Consider the following 17274-nt stretch of genomic DNA (forward strand, 5'->3'; position numbering starts at 1 on the left):
ATTTCTGGGTGATAGCTTTTGCCTTGTCAGATTCTTGAACTGGGACTGACCAACCATGTGAGACAACATCCATGAACTGATCATGTTCCAGCCAATAATTCTCGAACCTGAAAATCTTGCCCTTTGGGATATCTGTCCTGACATGAATGACACAAGGTGAGTGATCTGATAATTCCATCACCAAAGAATAGGTTGTTGTGTTTGGGTGACTAAGAGTCCAAGAAGCAGAAGTAAAGAACCAGTCTAAACGCTCCAACAGAGGTATTTGTTGCTTGTTGGTCCAAGTGAATTGTTTGGATTTTAGAGGAATTTCCACTAAACCCAGAGTGTTAATGGCATCATTGAACATGAACATATCGCTGTAATTACCACCTGGTTTATTTCTATTAGATGGATCTCGAATGAGATTGAAGTCCCCCACTACTAACCAGTCATAGTCATCAGGCATTTGGATGTGCTTGAACCATTGAATGAAGGCTATTTTCCCTTCCGCAGTACAAGGACCATAAATATTTGTTAGAACCCATTCCCAACAGTAAGGTGTGAAGAAAACTTAACTGAGATAGAAAACTGATTCATGAAAATTAATTCCCCATAGAACACAAATAATTTCCAGATTATTGCAATCCCACCAGAGGCCCCTTGTGACGGTAGAAACTCATACCTATCAAAGGATTGGGGACAGAACTTTTTAATAAATAACAAATCTAGCGCTTCCCTCTTTGTTTCTTGGATACAAATGATGTCACACTTACTTTCAGAAATTTTGTCTTTAACCGAATACCATTTCTTGTCTGAATTTATACCCCTTACATTCCAGCACAAAATCTTGCAATCCCGTTTGTTATGAGAAGAGTTCATCAATATATAAAGAGAAAGATTAACACCCACAGTACTGAAAAGATATCATCAGTACAAGGACACAAAAGTGAAATTGGACCAGTAACAAATGGTTCCACCACAAATAACATAGCATATGAAGTTTGTTTCTTCCTAACAAAATGAGACACTTAGCCATCTGTTGAAAAGCACTATTTTTTGGGCTTCTTCTTCTGATCTTTTGTGGCATCATCATCTTCTTTGTTCTTGTCAGATTTTTTCTTAAGAGCCTTCCTTCCGCCAGGGGGGCTACATTCTTTTTCTTCTTATTGAGGCCAGCTACTGAAAGCTTTGAGGGTTCAATCCTGCAGAAGGTTTCTCCTAGGTTGCGAATTACTGATTGTGATAAGAAAGGAGGCTGAGCAGAGCACCCAATGCAATTCTTATCCTTGCACCCAGAGCCTTTGAAACCTTTGTTGTGATTTGCTGTCCTTGTGCTCCTCCTCAGGTCTTCATCTGACAGAGTGGTACCTGCCATATCTTTTGTTAACTTAGCCATCATATTGGCTTGCTGCAACAGTGACTTAGACCATGGACCTGCAGAAGATTCCACCTTCTTGATTAACCCCTAAATGGGCGTAGCAGGAGAAGCAGACTGTGTGGTATTAGGGGAAACTGCAGCAGACTTATCCACCGAGGTTAGTGGAGTAGCAGATGAACTGGCTAAATTTGATTTTTCAATCCCTTCAAATAAAATTTCCTTGCCTTTACCATCCACTGTCTTATGTTCTGTCATGGAAGCAGAGCAGTCAGGCACTTCTGTGTAGGGGCATTTGGGTGGGATGGAGAATTTTAAAGCTTGTTCATATTCAAGGCATTTTAGAGCTGGAGAAGATAAAAACTCCTTGGCCCACACAAAATTACTGGGGTTTATCAGCTGGGCCATAAAGAAGGATGCCCAGGATATGGGTATCTCTACCTTGGGTTCATCAGACCCAGAAGAGAAATTTCTTGCCCACTGCCTATAAAATTCAGCACTTGGCTTAGACTGATATAGATTTTCCCTTTGAGCAAAGACAGGGTCCTGATCTGGTTGGATAAATTCAACATAACCAAGTTGCATGACATCATTTTGTCCTTCCTCTTGTTGAACATCCTGATACTGATTGATTTCCATGAGATCATTTTTATTTATCTCATCTTGCACCATATGAATGGGTTGACCATTGGCCTGAGGAATAAACACTTCCACTTGTACAAGCTCCACTTGTACAAGCTGTTCAGCCACCTACTAAATTGGAACAAGGTCATTATCAGAGTTATCTGAACCTTCAATAACCTGATTATTATCATCTGCATAGGGTTCTTCCACTAGATCATCATCTGGCTCCTCATTATTTTCAATGCCCCCCAAATCATCATCAATGGCCATGTTCAGATCAATATCAAGGACCCCTTGAGCATTATCAGCAAGAGCATTGTTAGCAAGAATAGGTGCAGGTAGTGCCTGTATAATAGGGACATCTGGGTCCTCATGGGCTTCTTGAGGACCAATGAAAGGCCCATCCCCTTCTGCTTGTGGCCCATCTGGCCAGAGACCCCATTGCGGAGCCTGCTCCTGATTAACTAACTGATTAGGCACATTAGGATTATTTGCTGCATTACTTGAGGGCTGACCATAGCCAAAGGAATCAAATAAAGTAGGCTCCACATCATCAGGCGGCTAACCCTCATCAGCAGGTCCCCCACCTAACATCCTGTACTGTAAGATTTCACACTGAGCAGTCCATGAATTCCCTTCGAAGTCCTCCCCCTCTGAACAGACTAAAAACCATGGTATTTCAGATAAATCGACAACTCGAATTTTAGCAACAATTCTAGCAAGGTTATTTGGGTCCTCTTCCCAAACAAGGAGTCTCCCAAATTCAGCCACAGCTTTCTCTAAATCTGCTTTTGTCCAGTAATCAATATTAAACCCCAGAATCATGATCCAGACTTCACAATTCATAGTGATAAGACGATTGTTCCATCCCTTATTGTGATCAGAAAAAGAGATTCTATAATGACCATATTCATGGGGCCCACCTCCAATCAGAAAATCTTTTTCATGAACGAAATGAAAACGAACATAGGCTTGACCATATGGACATGGTTGAATAGAGTGAACACCCATACGACAGCGAGTCCTCAGAAAATCATCAAGCATTTCCCTTATAGATTGAAAAGATACCTGCTGTTGCGGAAGGGGCTCAATGGTTGCTATTGCCATATCACTCTGATTCCTCCGAGTACCTCCAAGAATAACCCTGGACATTGGCTTGCGGAAGCCCACCAACTGCCGCTGACATCCCCGAGGGAGGAATGGGGTAGGATCCACAAATCTGTACTTCATGAGAGGCAAAGGCAGGTGCTCCAGCAACGTCTCCTGCCGCAATGTCGGATCGCCCGAGAAGAGGTAACGACAGGAAGGGTTGGAGCAGCCAAGCGGAAGATTTTCTGTAGGGAGGTGTGGATTGCCGCTACTAGTTTTCTGTGGCGGAGAAGAACTAGGCAGGTGCGATGACGGCGAGCGAAGCATGGAAGTTGGAGCGACAGCGCCGAAGAGTACGGTTGAGGGAGAGAGTTGCCAAAAAACTGTTATTTCTTGGGTAACGGGAGTTACACCCAGCAAGGACTTACCCAGATGTTGGAAACTTCCAACGACTGGCCACCTTTCTGCCAAAGGTCCACTTGCCATGGTCGAGGAAGATTGAAACCACATGTGAGTATTAGCATTGTCCCAATCGGTTGAATGCACCAGTGAAGAGAATTGCATAGTGCCAGAGAGACCAGGGAAGCGCGGTGGGTATCTGCATGAATGGGCTACATGGCCCAAACGGAAACAAAGACTGCATCTCACAGGCCGGTAACATGCGGCCCGAGAATGTCTGTTAGAAAAGCACCTGGAGCAAGACATCCGGCCCACCACCAAATTTGGCATAGCACTCAAACTGAACATCGATTTAGGCGGTAATCTTGCACCCCCTGACCTCTGTGTTAGTGAAGGGGCCTGCATTGATACCCCTAAATTGAGCCCAGATCAAGGCCTGGATTGATGAATTTTGAAAAATCCATGTTCTTCGCTAGGTGACGTTGTTTCCTGATCCAGGTTGGTCCCAAGCGTGCAAACACTGAATGTTGTCCTCTGTGGTTGATTCCAGTAGCTTTCACTCCCTCTATTTTTCCCCGCTGCAGCTGCGGGTGTAAAGGCCAGCTGCACCTTCTCCCACTCCTACTCTCTGATTTTCGGGCTGAGTAGGAAAAAGAAACCATCCACTCCGTTGACTGCTCCTTGCCAGCTTGATCCATCAATCTCCCTGAGGCATGCTTCAAGCATGTTCAATCCTCTGAGATTTTCCTCGCCAGCCACCAATCTGCAATAGGACAAAGCCTAGCACACCCCTGCTGGCCAGTGATCTGCAGCAGCAAGGTGCAGTACGTCCCTCTCCGATATATTTCCTTTGCATTTTTAGCTATCATTTTCTACATATTTTTTCTTAACTTGTATTGATTTTTTTTAAAAATAGCAATACCCTCGTGCTTTTGATTTAATATTTAGGCACCATTTCCCACCATTATCTAAAGTGGTAAGGTACTTCTAGGCTCAGTCTAATAAAATTCATAGTGACATGAGATATTTGAAGGGATAGAATATACCTAAAGATTTAGCCGAGGATAGGAGTGCTCGAAAAACAGCTATTCATGTGCCTGAATATGATTTGTGGTTCTTGTTGGGTTTTAACTCTAGTCTACCCCAACTTGCTTGGGACTGAAAGACTATATTGTTATTGTTGTTGTTAATAGTCTGCTCGTCAGATGATTTGTTTGTGGCAAAAGTCACACTGAGCTGCTATGCGGCTTCAAACCCATAGTTATTTAGCCCCTCTGAATTTGTGCACCAAATTCCCAAGTGATCTGTAATGCTCCGATCTACATACTCTGCCAGCATATCTTTATTTTATGTCATCTCATTAATCCTAACAATGCTTGTTTGCTTCTGTCCACTTCGTGCTTACAGCCTGTAACACCCCAGGTGTTAATTTTAGAATTAAAGAACTTCATTATGCATCATGTCATTGCATCAATTTAAATGCTTTGTGAGAAAAGGCTGAATTTACAGAAAGCCTCCCAAGATTTGTTGGTTGTTTTCCCTGGTTGTTACAGTTGCTTCTGGGGAAGGTAAAAACATGTTTTACAAAATGGGCAACCGCTTACCCCTATCCCTCTTTCCTCCTCCCTCCTATGGGTCTCTCTGTTTTAACCGCTGATCGTTGCCCGACCTGTACCCAGCAAACCTGCCCGCCTGCTGCATCCGCGCCGCTCCGCCCCCACGCCCAAAGTCAACTCTTGCATGCCTTGAGCCCCGCACGCCATCCTGCCTCATCCCATCGCCGCCCACTCCATCGTCCACGCCTTTGCATGCCATTCCTACCACTGTAGCGCTGACCGCGCCACCGCACGCGCCTTGTCGCGCCGCTGACTGCCAGGGTGAGTCCGATGACCCTGCCTCCTATATATAGTCTCAACCCAAGCAGGCCTCACTCTCCCATTTTCTCTCACTTCTCTTCCACGGCCAAGAACTAGAACAGAGCAAGCTCTTCCTCTCACCGGCCACACCCGCAAGCTCTGTTCCATTGTTTCCAACGCGCCCCGCCCCCACCTAGCCAACACTCTCAACTAGCCTCTCTACTCCCTTGCCGCCAGGATATCTGGAGCCGGAGAGTGGAGTTCCAGCACTCGTCCGTGCTATCACCTTCCATAACTCACTTCACCATCGACTCCCACCCTTCCAACCCCTTCTTCTCCAACTAGAAGGTAGAATCGAACTGTGGTGAGCTCCTGTCTGTTGTGCTGCGTTTTCTTGGGTTTTCGGGTAGTTTCCTCGCCCAAAGCTGAGCTCGCCACCAAAGAGCCGCTGTTGTCCGTGGCTAGTAGGCTTAAGGCTTGTTTTTTCAGGGCAGTAAGTAGACGGGGAGTAGTGCCTGAGTGAAGAGTTTGTGTCAAATAGGTAGGTCGGGTAGTCAAGAGCCCCACCGCGATGACGCCAGTGTGCCAACATCGCTGGCCGATGTGTTTCGAGTTTTGGAGCCACAAGTAGTCAGAGGAGTGTGTTACAAGTTGTTTTGGGGCCACTAGTAGTCGGTGCGGTGCGTGCCGAGTTGTTCTAAAGGCTGTGAGTTGTCGGGAGATACGCTGGAATGCAAAGAAGGTGACCAGGGTAGTCATCCGAGTAGTCGGAGGATCCCTCCACCGAGTTGTTCAGGGGAAATAGGTAGTCGAATGGGTAGCGCTTTGCCTTGGTGTTTTCCATTGAGTTTTAATCCAGTGTTTTGAGTTGCTGCACTTTTCAAAATGCATGCTATGTATATATCTTGTATTTCATCAACTCATACATATGCATTGTCATTGAAGCGTCCCCACATAAGTAGAGACTAAATGTGATACAAATATCAGTCCCAGGAGGCTGATAACACATTTATTCGACAGATAATTCAGTTACCGTACAACTCCCGAGGGAGTGGGCGTGAGAGCCACGCAGCGATAAGAAGTAAATAAACAACAGCGGCTAACCAAGCAACTGCCAAAAGACAGCACTCGGGACTACACGGCAGCAGCAGCATCTTGGAAAGGGCCAACACCACAGGCAGCGTTGGGTGCGGACACAACCTCTACTCAAGGTCTTCGGCGATGAAGTCAGGGTCTTCCTCTGTAGTAACGAAGCAAGGGTGAGTACAAACGTACTCAACAAGTCCAACCCCATCCACGGAGGGGGATACAAACAAGTATATGCACAGGATAAAACAAGGGTAGGCTAGAGTTTATTTGCAGTAAAGCTAGATTTTCGGCACATGCATAGGCTTGTTTTCAACAAATTTTTGTAAAGTTTTTCTGTAGCAACCGAACAAAGAGTGGGGCTGATCCTACACAAAGGATCCAAGTTTTTATTGCTATCGGACTCCCCGTCCGCCATAACGCACGGCACGATTGCCGGACTCTTCCAAAATTCAACACACACACACACACACACCATCCATGCCCAAGTGCTAGTTATGTGACCAAGCCGTAACTCACCCAATGCCGTGGACACGGCTACCCGGATAGGTTTTAACTCTGCAGAGGTTGTACACATTTCCCACAAGTAGGGTACCGCAGCACGATCACCTTAGTGACGGTGCGGATCCTTACAAAGCCATTACCCACCTTAGCTAAGGCTGGCTAGCCCTCACGAAAGCACCCAAGGGGTTCACGGCTCGCTCACAAGACCGTAACCGGGACTTAAGTCACCAAGATCTTACTCCTTTTCCATGGGCTCCTGTTGCTCACCAGCACCCCTAAAGACTAACAGTTCAGCTAGTGGGATTTATGCTAAGCCGTTGCCCATACAACAGTCGAGTGGTTGCACGATGGTTGAATTAGGCAAGATGATACATCAACTCGGTCCTTAATCATGACAAGATGGATATCTCCCGACATTGCTCAACCACCGAGGTACGAGCACAACACCCTGGCATCCCACACAAGGAATACCCATCCATCCTGTCTACACATCCTTTTCCCTTGAACCCAGAAAGTCATTTTCCCTTATTTGCACACACACACATTTATTTTCCGAAAACATAATTGTAGTGGTGATTGTATTTGAGTAGTAATTTCCTAAGCATTCTAGCGGTGGCTATCAACCAAATAGAGCGAATCATATTTAGAGACAACCATAGGATAACAAGGAATGTTCATAACAATCAAGGGGTGGCTATCCAACCATGTCTTGCAATGAAATAATATGCATTTTGTAAAACAGGCCAATAGGTTGTGTTTGGAAAACTAGGTATCAAATATGCATCAAAAGGGTGAGATTGGACTTGCCGTCTTCAAAGCCTTCCGGGAGCTCCGGCTCGTGCTGCTGGTTCTCGGGCTCGGGCTCGCGGTCAAACTCCTCCTCGGGCAATCCGCGATCTACGGCACACAAAAACGGACACACAAATAAATAAAAGAAAGATCGATTTTTAACCATGAGCTCCAAACAGAAAACGTAAACGAAAAATAGGTAGAATGATTATTTTTGGGAAATTTGGATATGGACCGGCGAAAGTATTCTGGAGGATGACGTGGTAGAATTTGGGATCGATTGGAGGAAGTTTGGCGCATGAAATGACGGGTTAAGCATGAATTAGGGCTTAAACGGAGGTTTAGGACTGATTTATAGTAAACCAGAGACCTATTTGTGAATACTTTTGGAGGTGGAGGGGCTTATCTGCGAATAGGTTTAATGAGAGTGGTGGGAGGACCTGTTCGTAATTTGGGAAAAAGTGGGGGTCAGATCGGGATTTTGGGGAATTTTTTCCCTTCTCCTTCACTGGGCCGGCTAGGAGGTTGGGGAAGGTGGGGGAGGGGGGGCGACGGCGGCCGGCCGGCGGCCTCACCGGCGGCGACCGTGGGGTGGAGGAGGTGGGGAAAGGGGAGAGGATCCCGTTTTTCCCCCTACCTCGGGCTCTTGGGGTAGGAGAGGGGCGGTCGGCGGTGAGCGGCGGCCTTCGGGGGGAGGAGCTCGGGCGGCGACTTGCAGGCGGCGGCGGCGGCCGAGAGCAGGGGAAGCAGTGGGTGGTGGTGTTGGTGAGTAGGGAGCGGGGAGTGGGGAGCCGGCTGCTTTTATAGGCGGCGGGGAGAGCTCCGGCGGTAGGGGTCCGGGCGGCCGGCGTGCGGTGACTGCGTCCGGGCGGGGCCGGAGCACGGCATGGCGGGCACGCCGGCGGTATGGGACGGAGGCGGGGTCTGGTAGGCGGCGGTGGGCTTGGGGTATGCGTGCAGCTCGAGGTCGGCGGGCGGCGGTGGCCGGCACGGCACCGGTGCCGTGGCTGGGCCGGAGGCGGAGCAGGGGAGGTAGGGGGCCGGCGTCGGGGTCCCGGCGCGGGGCCGGTCGACGGGCGGCGCGTCTCCGGAGGGCGTCGGCGTGGCCGGCGGGACCGGGCCGAGCGGCGCGGGCCCGAGTAGTGCGGGGGCCGGGGTATGGCGCTAGGAGACCGGGTGTCTGGAGTAAATGCGCCAGGCACCAGGAGGAAGAAAGGAGAGGAAAGAGAAGAAGGAGGGAGGAAGGAGAAAGAAGAAGGAGGAAGAAAGGAAGGAAAAGAAAAAGAAAAGGGGAGGGGAAAACGAGAAAGAAAAAGAGAGGGACCGGCGGCGATTGCGGCACGCGGTCGGAGCACGCGCGCGGCATCTGACAACGGCACGCGGTGGAAAATACGGGCACGGATAAAGAGATAGGGGTCGGCTTGGGTGCCGGGACGGCGAAATCGCCGGGGAGATTTTCGATTTCCAGGAGCTCAGCGGTAAAAAGATTTTAAAGACGATTTTTAACGGGTGATTTTTGTTGGTGATTTCCGCGGATGTTACAGTCATGTAGATAACCCACTAATGGATGGTCTCTACGAGTTGGTCGCCATGTCCGCGATTGAGCAGCTCGAAGCCTTTCAAGTGGAAGCACCACAAGATCTAAACCAGAGTGGAAGAGCCCAAGGCTGATTCTGAAGGCAAGCCTTGGAGCATAACCTCTAATTTCAAAACTACCATGTCTAGTCGAGTACTAATTTTTATGCATTAGGTTTCTAGGAGTTGAATGAAACCTTAGTTGCATGATCTCTAGGACTCCCAGGCTCGAATACTAGTATGGGTAGAACGATTGAAGTGCCATGCTTAATTAGGAACGATAGAAGTCGAGTGATTGCCTGTCACTCGTGAGATATAGGATCTCTCGACAGTTATGAAAAACTACTCGGGAATGGATCTGAAAAGAAGAAAAGTTGGAGACCGGGCGAAGAAGAAAGGAGGTGAAGTCAGTGATGTTGGTTATACTCCATCTGTGTCAGTTAAGGCCCGTCCGTTGTGGTTGTGCTGATCAAGTTTGAACTATACTATGCACCTGCCGGAAGTAAGAGGTAGTTGAAACTGGTAAAACCTAGTACCTTATTACGCAATAGTAGATTGAGTTGGTTCTGTTCCCTATTCATGTATTAGTCAGTAACTCATTGCTGGCCCAGGGATGTACCGGTGTGGATTAGTAGTCGAGGGGCATAGGAGTTCGCAAATGCTATCGCTCTTTAAGGGAACCGTTTGTCATATGCGGCTCGACGGGGCCTGTCATATGATGGGTGTATAGGTCCACCTTGCAAGGTTATAAATCAAACCGATTCGCCGCCACTCTCGGTTAAGAGAACCTTGATCTCTTGGTCACATCGTAGTAAGAAGTGGAATGGAAGAAACGTTGAAATGATCTGAATGTTGTTATCTAATTACTTGCTACTCTTCCTTGAAAAGTTTTGCAAATGTTGCTCACCTAGAATGGTTAAGTTCAACTATAAATTTGATGCTAAAACTTGAAAGTAGTATATACTCTTAGTTGCTTTTTGGCAAAACAAACCCCTCAGCCAAAAGCCTTTCATACTAGGAGTCGGCTAAGTATATACCATAGTCGGGTAAGTCTTGCTGGGTATTAGTATACTCAACCTTGCTTTGTTGTTGTTTTTCAGGGCTTAGTGCCAACTTGTTTGGGACGGCCGACCTCTACTTGAGGGGTGGTCGGTCGAGTGGTCCCCGAACTCGGCGTGAGGAGTACTCGGGTGGATGACATGAGGCCAAGCTACTCGTGTCATCATGTACCTGTTTTGGCGTTTAATCGTGTAGACTTCCGCAGTGTTTTATTTCGGAATTCTGATTTGTAATCTGCTACGAATTTCAACTCATTTCAAAACTCTGTGTACTCTATTTATGGAAATCAGTACTCGGTGTGTAAGTTAAATGAGTACTCTATGTTTGTAAACTGAAATGCCCTGTTGTATCATCCATTCTCACCGTCATGTGAGACTTGTGCATATGGTTTCGATTGAGATGTTCAGTGGTTGAATCGGACTTGACCCGACGGACTACCAGATTACACCGTTTAAGTGCGTATTGACCTGATTAACGGATAAGAGGATGGTTAAGCACACTTAAGCCGGTTTAATTTGGGTGGTTCCGCCACACAGCCATAGGTTCACAAGTTCACACGAAGGAATCTTCCTTACTTCCACTGAAATTGCTCAAGTTTGGTAAGGCACACTGTGTTTCTTTGTATGTTACCTTTCAATTATGTATGCCTGAAGTACAATATGCATGCTGGTGCCACCTTGAAACACATTTGTTGTTACAAATTATTGATGCAGCAAGGTTGTGTGTTAAACAGGCCTTCATTTGTTGTCTTAGTTTTATTCTATCAAATTCTTCGGATCCCATTTCTTTGAATGGCATCCATGTCAGAGATGCCTGGTTATCTTTTTAAACATAATAAACATATAAATGGATGTAGCAAATTTCAACTAACATGCCAACTGGGAGTTTATATTAAAAATTTTAAACTGAAAATTGTAACCCGGATGATCCGTTTGGCAAATGCTTATATGTTTTCATTCTGTTTCTTCTCAATCCACTAGCCAAGCTGTTGATGCCTCTTCTGATATGAAGTCGACGGAGATAGTACAATAAAACACATATACACTGCAAAGTTACAATTGAAAGATAAAAAAATTCAGATCAAATGTCTGTTACTGCTCAACTTGGCATTGAACTTCGAACAAAGTGCATAGAATCCTTCAATTTCGATTTCTTATCAGTTCATACTTGCTAATAGTAGATATTCTGATCCGATTCGAACTTTGATTGTGTAAACATTGCGTACTTACAAAAACGCTCAACGTCATGTGCACATGTCGGATGTTTGTGAGTTTCGGACTGCATAACAAGGGTATTTTAGATATTCTTATCCGAATTAATTGGTGATGTAGGCTCAGGATGCTGATATTATCTGAATATTGTTTATGATTATAGATTCATGGAGGTGTGGCTGTGCAGGGCGTGCTTATGGCCATGATCAGCTTTTACTGAGATATCTTCAAAAGTTCAGATACTGACTGAACTAGTTGCCTCATTGGTAGGTTAATTATATCGAACCCAGTTACTAATTTATGTACCTTGCCATTGTTGCCAATATGCAAGTGCTAATATTTCATCTTGCACATCATTGTCTGAAACTCGGGGCTACTTTAAACAGTGTCAGCATTCATATAAAGCTAAGGTCATGGGCAGTTTTCAATCAATAGTTTATTTATCCACTTTTTGATTATACAGTTCGCAAGAGTTCAGGTCACCTATTGATATATGCATATACTTTTTTCATGTATGCTGCGAGTTTGAAAAAGGGCCACACTGTGGTATTAGTGAGTAGTGCTGTTCATCTGCGAAGTAAAATTTGCCTCATTCTTTAACTTTACACATCCAGCAGCTCTTATAGAGTTGGATTCATTCTGATCAAATTTGCTTCCGTTGTTATAGCACGAGTATGTGAAGATTAATGCTAGTGTATTTTCTGTGCTCTTGCTCAAAGGTAGTGGTTCACCTTTTGATTAGTGATGTTCTGTTCTCCTGTTAGCTTCTGTCTTTTATTGCTTAGTTAAACAGAGTGCTCCTTTTCTCATATGCAGTTTTTTAGTATTTATCTTAGATCAAAAAAATTTTGGAAGTACAGCGAATCCCATTTTTGCAAGTGAAGTTGCTCAGTATTTATTTTGGCTCAGTTGTGCTTGTGCAGTCCTTGGGTACTAACTGCATCCATTTTTAGCTAGGTGGATAATCAGGTTTCAGAGATATGCCACAATCGGCAATATGAGTTTATAATAGATGTCAACCATGCAGTACAGCAGCAAATTGCTCAAGTTCATGCACATGCCACACAGATACATGCTTATCTGACGAGCTGCAAAACATCCCTTGGTTTGGCATGTCAGATTCATGGTTTGGTTTGGCATGTCAGATTCTTATCCCATTTTATGCATCTTCTACTTCCCATTTTTTAATGAAAATTTTCTAGCCATTTACAGTGTCAATATTTCTTGCATTTCAAATTCTAGACCAGAAAAGTCAAGATGAACGGTTCTTCAACTTGAATGTCTAGATACAATTGATGGAGTTCCACATATAGGAAATACATATTAATGTTTCTCACGTTTCTTCGTAATTACAGTGAATTGATACTTTCTGTGGATACATTTATTTTATCTATATATGTAGTCTTAAGGATGTCGAGGTAGGGTTTGGCATTGCTAAAACAAATATAGTTGCCTTTTCTTTGAAGAATGTTTGGTTGCTTTTTTTAGAAGTTCAGATCGGAGCTATTGCCTATGCAAAACATGACACTGGGTTCATTGTCAGTGTTGAGCCGCGAGATTTGCATGACACCTGGGTCCATTGTCAGTGTTTCCACCCATGCAGATGGTTCCTCCCTTTCTTATTTCTCTTCTGCTTCCTGCCTTCCTTTTTTCCCCTATTCGATCTAATCTTTTGCGCAGCCTGCTTCTGATTTTGCTACCTTTTATTTAAATCCGTCTGACAGTGCAATTCCTCTAGGTTTCCTAATTAGATCTGGTTTATCTTCTTTTGCAAGGCCTCGCTGGACAGGTGGGGTTCGCCTTCTCTATTGCCGGCAGCTGCGCAATCACCATTTCCGTCAATAAGGACAGATCAGGTATGCCTAATTTGATTGGTGTCGCAATACTGCAATAGTCCATATAACACAGCTATGTAAATTATTTTTCTAAGTAGATATCCTATGATCCTATAGGCACAAGTAGAGATTCCTTGCAGAAGTGCATAAATAAATAATCTTGCTAAGGAAATCTATTTCCATTCTGAATCCAATACGGCTTTGACCATTTTTATTTTCTAAATAATTCACCCAAAAGGATTCATACTCCATTGTATCCACAATTTATATAAAAAGATGCACTCTTTCTCTCTTGCACAAACAAAGAAATCATGACTGCTTCATCAACTCTGTTATGTCAAATTAAGATAACTAGATTTCACTGACTCACCAACGCTACATTTAGCAATTATTTTCCTTTATTCTAAAATTACACTGTTCTATGGCAGAGGGCTTAACTGTGCGCAAGGATAGAACAGCACCAGTACTTCAACAACACAGCAGCGTTCCAACTTCAAACCAACTATGGTAAAGATATCACATCTGCATCTTACATTTTGTTTTGTTTCATCTCTTAAATTGCATATAAGTTGCAAAACAAAAAAAAGGTACTCACAATAACATTTTTCTTTCCTTGCTAGAACACTCAACTGGATCAGCAAGTCTGCTACGTCGAAGTCACTGAAGAAATGAAGAAAAAAGAACAAGAACTTTCCAATGCTCTTATAGCCAGCCCAATAAGCCCATCCAGAGCTAAACCCCTTCTAAAAGACAATAGCTGTGTAAAACAAGTGTGGCGCATCAGCCTAGGCAACCAAAATAGCAAATTTCCCACCATATTTCATCCTCTACTTCCCCACACCACATATATAAGAAACTGTCTTGTCTCACAGAACCATAAAACACTACTAGAAAACTGACCTCTCATCCCTAGCCTTAGTACCGGTTGCATTTGGACTCGGTACTAATGTTAGCATTAGTACATTAGTACCGGTTCCAAAGTGGGGAGCCCTCGGAGGCCCTCTAGTACTGGATGGGGGCTCCATCCGGTACTAGGGATTTAGTACCGGGTGGAGACTCCATCCGGTACCCTCTAGTACCATATGGAAGTACCGGATGGAACCACCATCCGGTACTAGAGCCCCATCCCACACGCCCACCCACACTTGATTTTTTTTGGGAACCTCGCCGCGCTCTGCTCCCCCATCCTTATCCGCGCCCGTCGCCCGGCCCTTAGCGCTCCCTCCCTTTCCTCAGTGCTTTCTCCCTTTCCTCTCTCTCCCTCTCTCAGTGCTCTCTCCCTTTCCTCACTCTCTCCTCTTCCTCTCTCCCTCTCCCTCAGCTCTCTCACTAGCTCGCTCGCGGCGGCGGGGCCGGGGCCGGTGGGGCGGGCGGCGGATCCGTTGGAGGAGTCGGCGGTGGGTTTGGAGGTGGAGGAGCCAACGGCGGTGGGGGGAGGAGGAGGAGCCGACGGCGGGGTTGGAGGAGGAGGAGCCGGCAACTGTGGGGGTAAGGAGGAGCCGGCGGGGTGGGGGAGGAGGAGTCGATGGCGGGGTTGGAGGTGGTGGAGCCGGCGGTGGTGGGGGGAGGAGGAAGAGCCGATGGCGGTAGGGGGAGGAGGAGGAGTTAGTGGCGGGGTTGGAATCAATATTCGTTCTTGAATTCCAAGATTTTTCTTCGAACTCAAATTTGATCTCCTTCCATAGCTGGTGGGGGTGGGGGAGGAGGGGCGGCGGGGGTGGAGGAGGAGCCGGCGGGGCTGATGGGGGGATTCAATTTTTTTATTTTTTAATACCCTCTAGTAACGGTTATTTCAACCCGGCACTAGAGGGACCCCTTCTAGTACCACTTGGTCAGTATCGGTTGGCCAACCGGTCCTAGAGAGGGTTCTTGACCAGTACAAGAGCCATATTTTCTAGTCCTTAGTCTCTCACCATGGACAAACCAATACCGCTGTCAGAAAATTCCATACAACACCATGGTCATAGTTAACATTGAAGGCATTCCTCCAAAAGCATCCGTAAAAGAATCCGTTGATACTCTTTTGCTGCCCTATTGCAACATACAGAGCTACGACTTTAATGAAGACACTGGAATTTGTACTGCCATTGGATATGCACAAAGCACAACAACAATTCCAACTGCCGGGATTTAAGGTCTACCTTTATCACCATGGCAAAAATCTTCATTCATTCCCACACAAGCCTTCACATTGAGCCAGGAAAAAACGACATCACACAATGGGCAGAAGGCCCATCCATAGGAACTGACATCAATGACTCATCAGGTAACATATATCCAGGTAAGCATAACCACTCTGATACTTGATGCCAACAGTATCTCATTATTATATAGCTAACTCCACTTAATTCTAATAATTTCCAACTTTACATAACATACCTTTTTTGAGGATTCTTATGTAGTAAAAGAATCGTTTGAAGAGCAAGTGAGAGGTAAGGCACTCACAATCCCCTCTACCCCCCTAAACACATATAGATAAAAAAAGATATGCACCACACCAATAATTCATAGCAACTCACATGGTACACTTACCTTCTTTCCTTATTCTACCTTACAACATAAGAAAAAAGAACCGGAGGAAATGTGGAACATGCCGCTAAACAAGAACACAACTTTCTATGGATACAACTTCGACATTTCATTTGGTCCTAATAACTACGAGACTCTGGGTATGTACAAACAAAACAACTTATCTTCTTTGGTCCCAATAGAAACTCATTATTATTTCTTGGTCAGTACATTTTTTTTACTGATTACATACCTTACAGATTCGGAACATGAACCAATGAATGGAAACACAAATGCTAGTGTAACAATCCAAATATTCATAAAGGTATCTTCTTATTTCAATTTGGTGTCACTCTACTCATGCTATTTGATTCCATATGCTAATTGATTTCATCTTATCATTATCTTACTGTTTGCACCTATATAGTTCAATTTGGTGTCACTCTACTCATGCTATTTGATTCCATATGCTAATTGATTTCATCTTATCATTATCTTACTATTTGCACCTATATAGTTCACACTCCACGAACCTGAAAAAGGCAAGAACCATTCCCTGGTCCCCCAAGGACAAGAACCATTCCTCTAAGGACGCCAGTTACCCTTGTGCTGCTGCATCCAGTACTTCAGTAGTGTTAAAAAGTACTCTATAATCCTGTCACTCACCTTGCATTGTAAAATATTCACCACCCTTTAGACTCAGCTATCATCAAACTAAGTATTATTATACATTATGTGTGCCTATCAAGACTGTATTATGATTCCATGACTACATAGCAAGAATGTAATTCGGCATCTAGAAACCTATTGCTACTCCAACATGGAGAGACAATCCTATCATCTCCATATATATGGATATCATTATGTATGTCTTTATATATGAAATCTTTTACATAAATATGTATCAGCATATAGTCACCTACATCATAAGCTTCTGTAATGTATTCTACAATATGTATACATTTATATCTATAATAAAATGTATCATCTTCATTATATATCCTAATCGACATTGACTTACATTTCACTTATACATTCAGCCGCCCATGCGCGCGTAAATTACTAGTACACCTAGGGTAACTACACATGCAATTTTGTCAAAATAGTACAAGTGCTACTTGTAGCCAAATTTCCATTTTATTGCACGCATAGGGGTGTTTGGCATGGCTCTAGAGCTGAACTCCAGCAACTCCAGCCAATTTTCCAGCCAAACACCGCAGCTTCAAAACTCCATGGAGCTGCCAACTCCATGGATCAGTAGTGCAAATGAGGGTAGAGTTTTGGAGCACCTCTTTTGCAGCTCCAAAACCACCCAATATGAACCTCCTTGTGAAGTTGGTGAGTAATTACCCACCAATGCCACTGATTACACAAAAATGATT

General features: G+C 44.9%; 1 protein-coding gene across 1 annotated transcript; it reads right to left on the reverse strand.

Moving 5' to 3' along the window:
• Positions 1 to 8505: 8505 nt before the first annotated feature.
• On the reverse strand, positions 8506 to 10707 carry LOC101760083 (vegetative cell wall protein gp1-like). The gene is made up of 2 exons (XM_004977871.1): positions 10702 to 10707; positions 8506 to 8868 (listed from the first exon to the last, which is right to left on the reverse strand). Exons 1-2 carry the CDS (start codon positions 10705 to 10707, stop codon positions 8506 to 8508), a joined length of 369 nt encoding a protein of 122 aa, XP_004977928.1.
• Positions 10708 to 17274: the final 6567 nt, after the last annotated feature.

This window comes from Setaria italica, chromosome VII (genome assembly GCF_000263155.2).
Source record: "Setaria italica strain Yugu1 chromosome VII, Setaria_italica_v2.0, whole genome shotgun sequence".
In the NCBI taxonomy this organism is placed as follows: Eukaryota; Viridiplantae; Streptophyta; class Magnoliopsida; order Poales; family Poaceae; genus Setaria; species Setaria italica.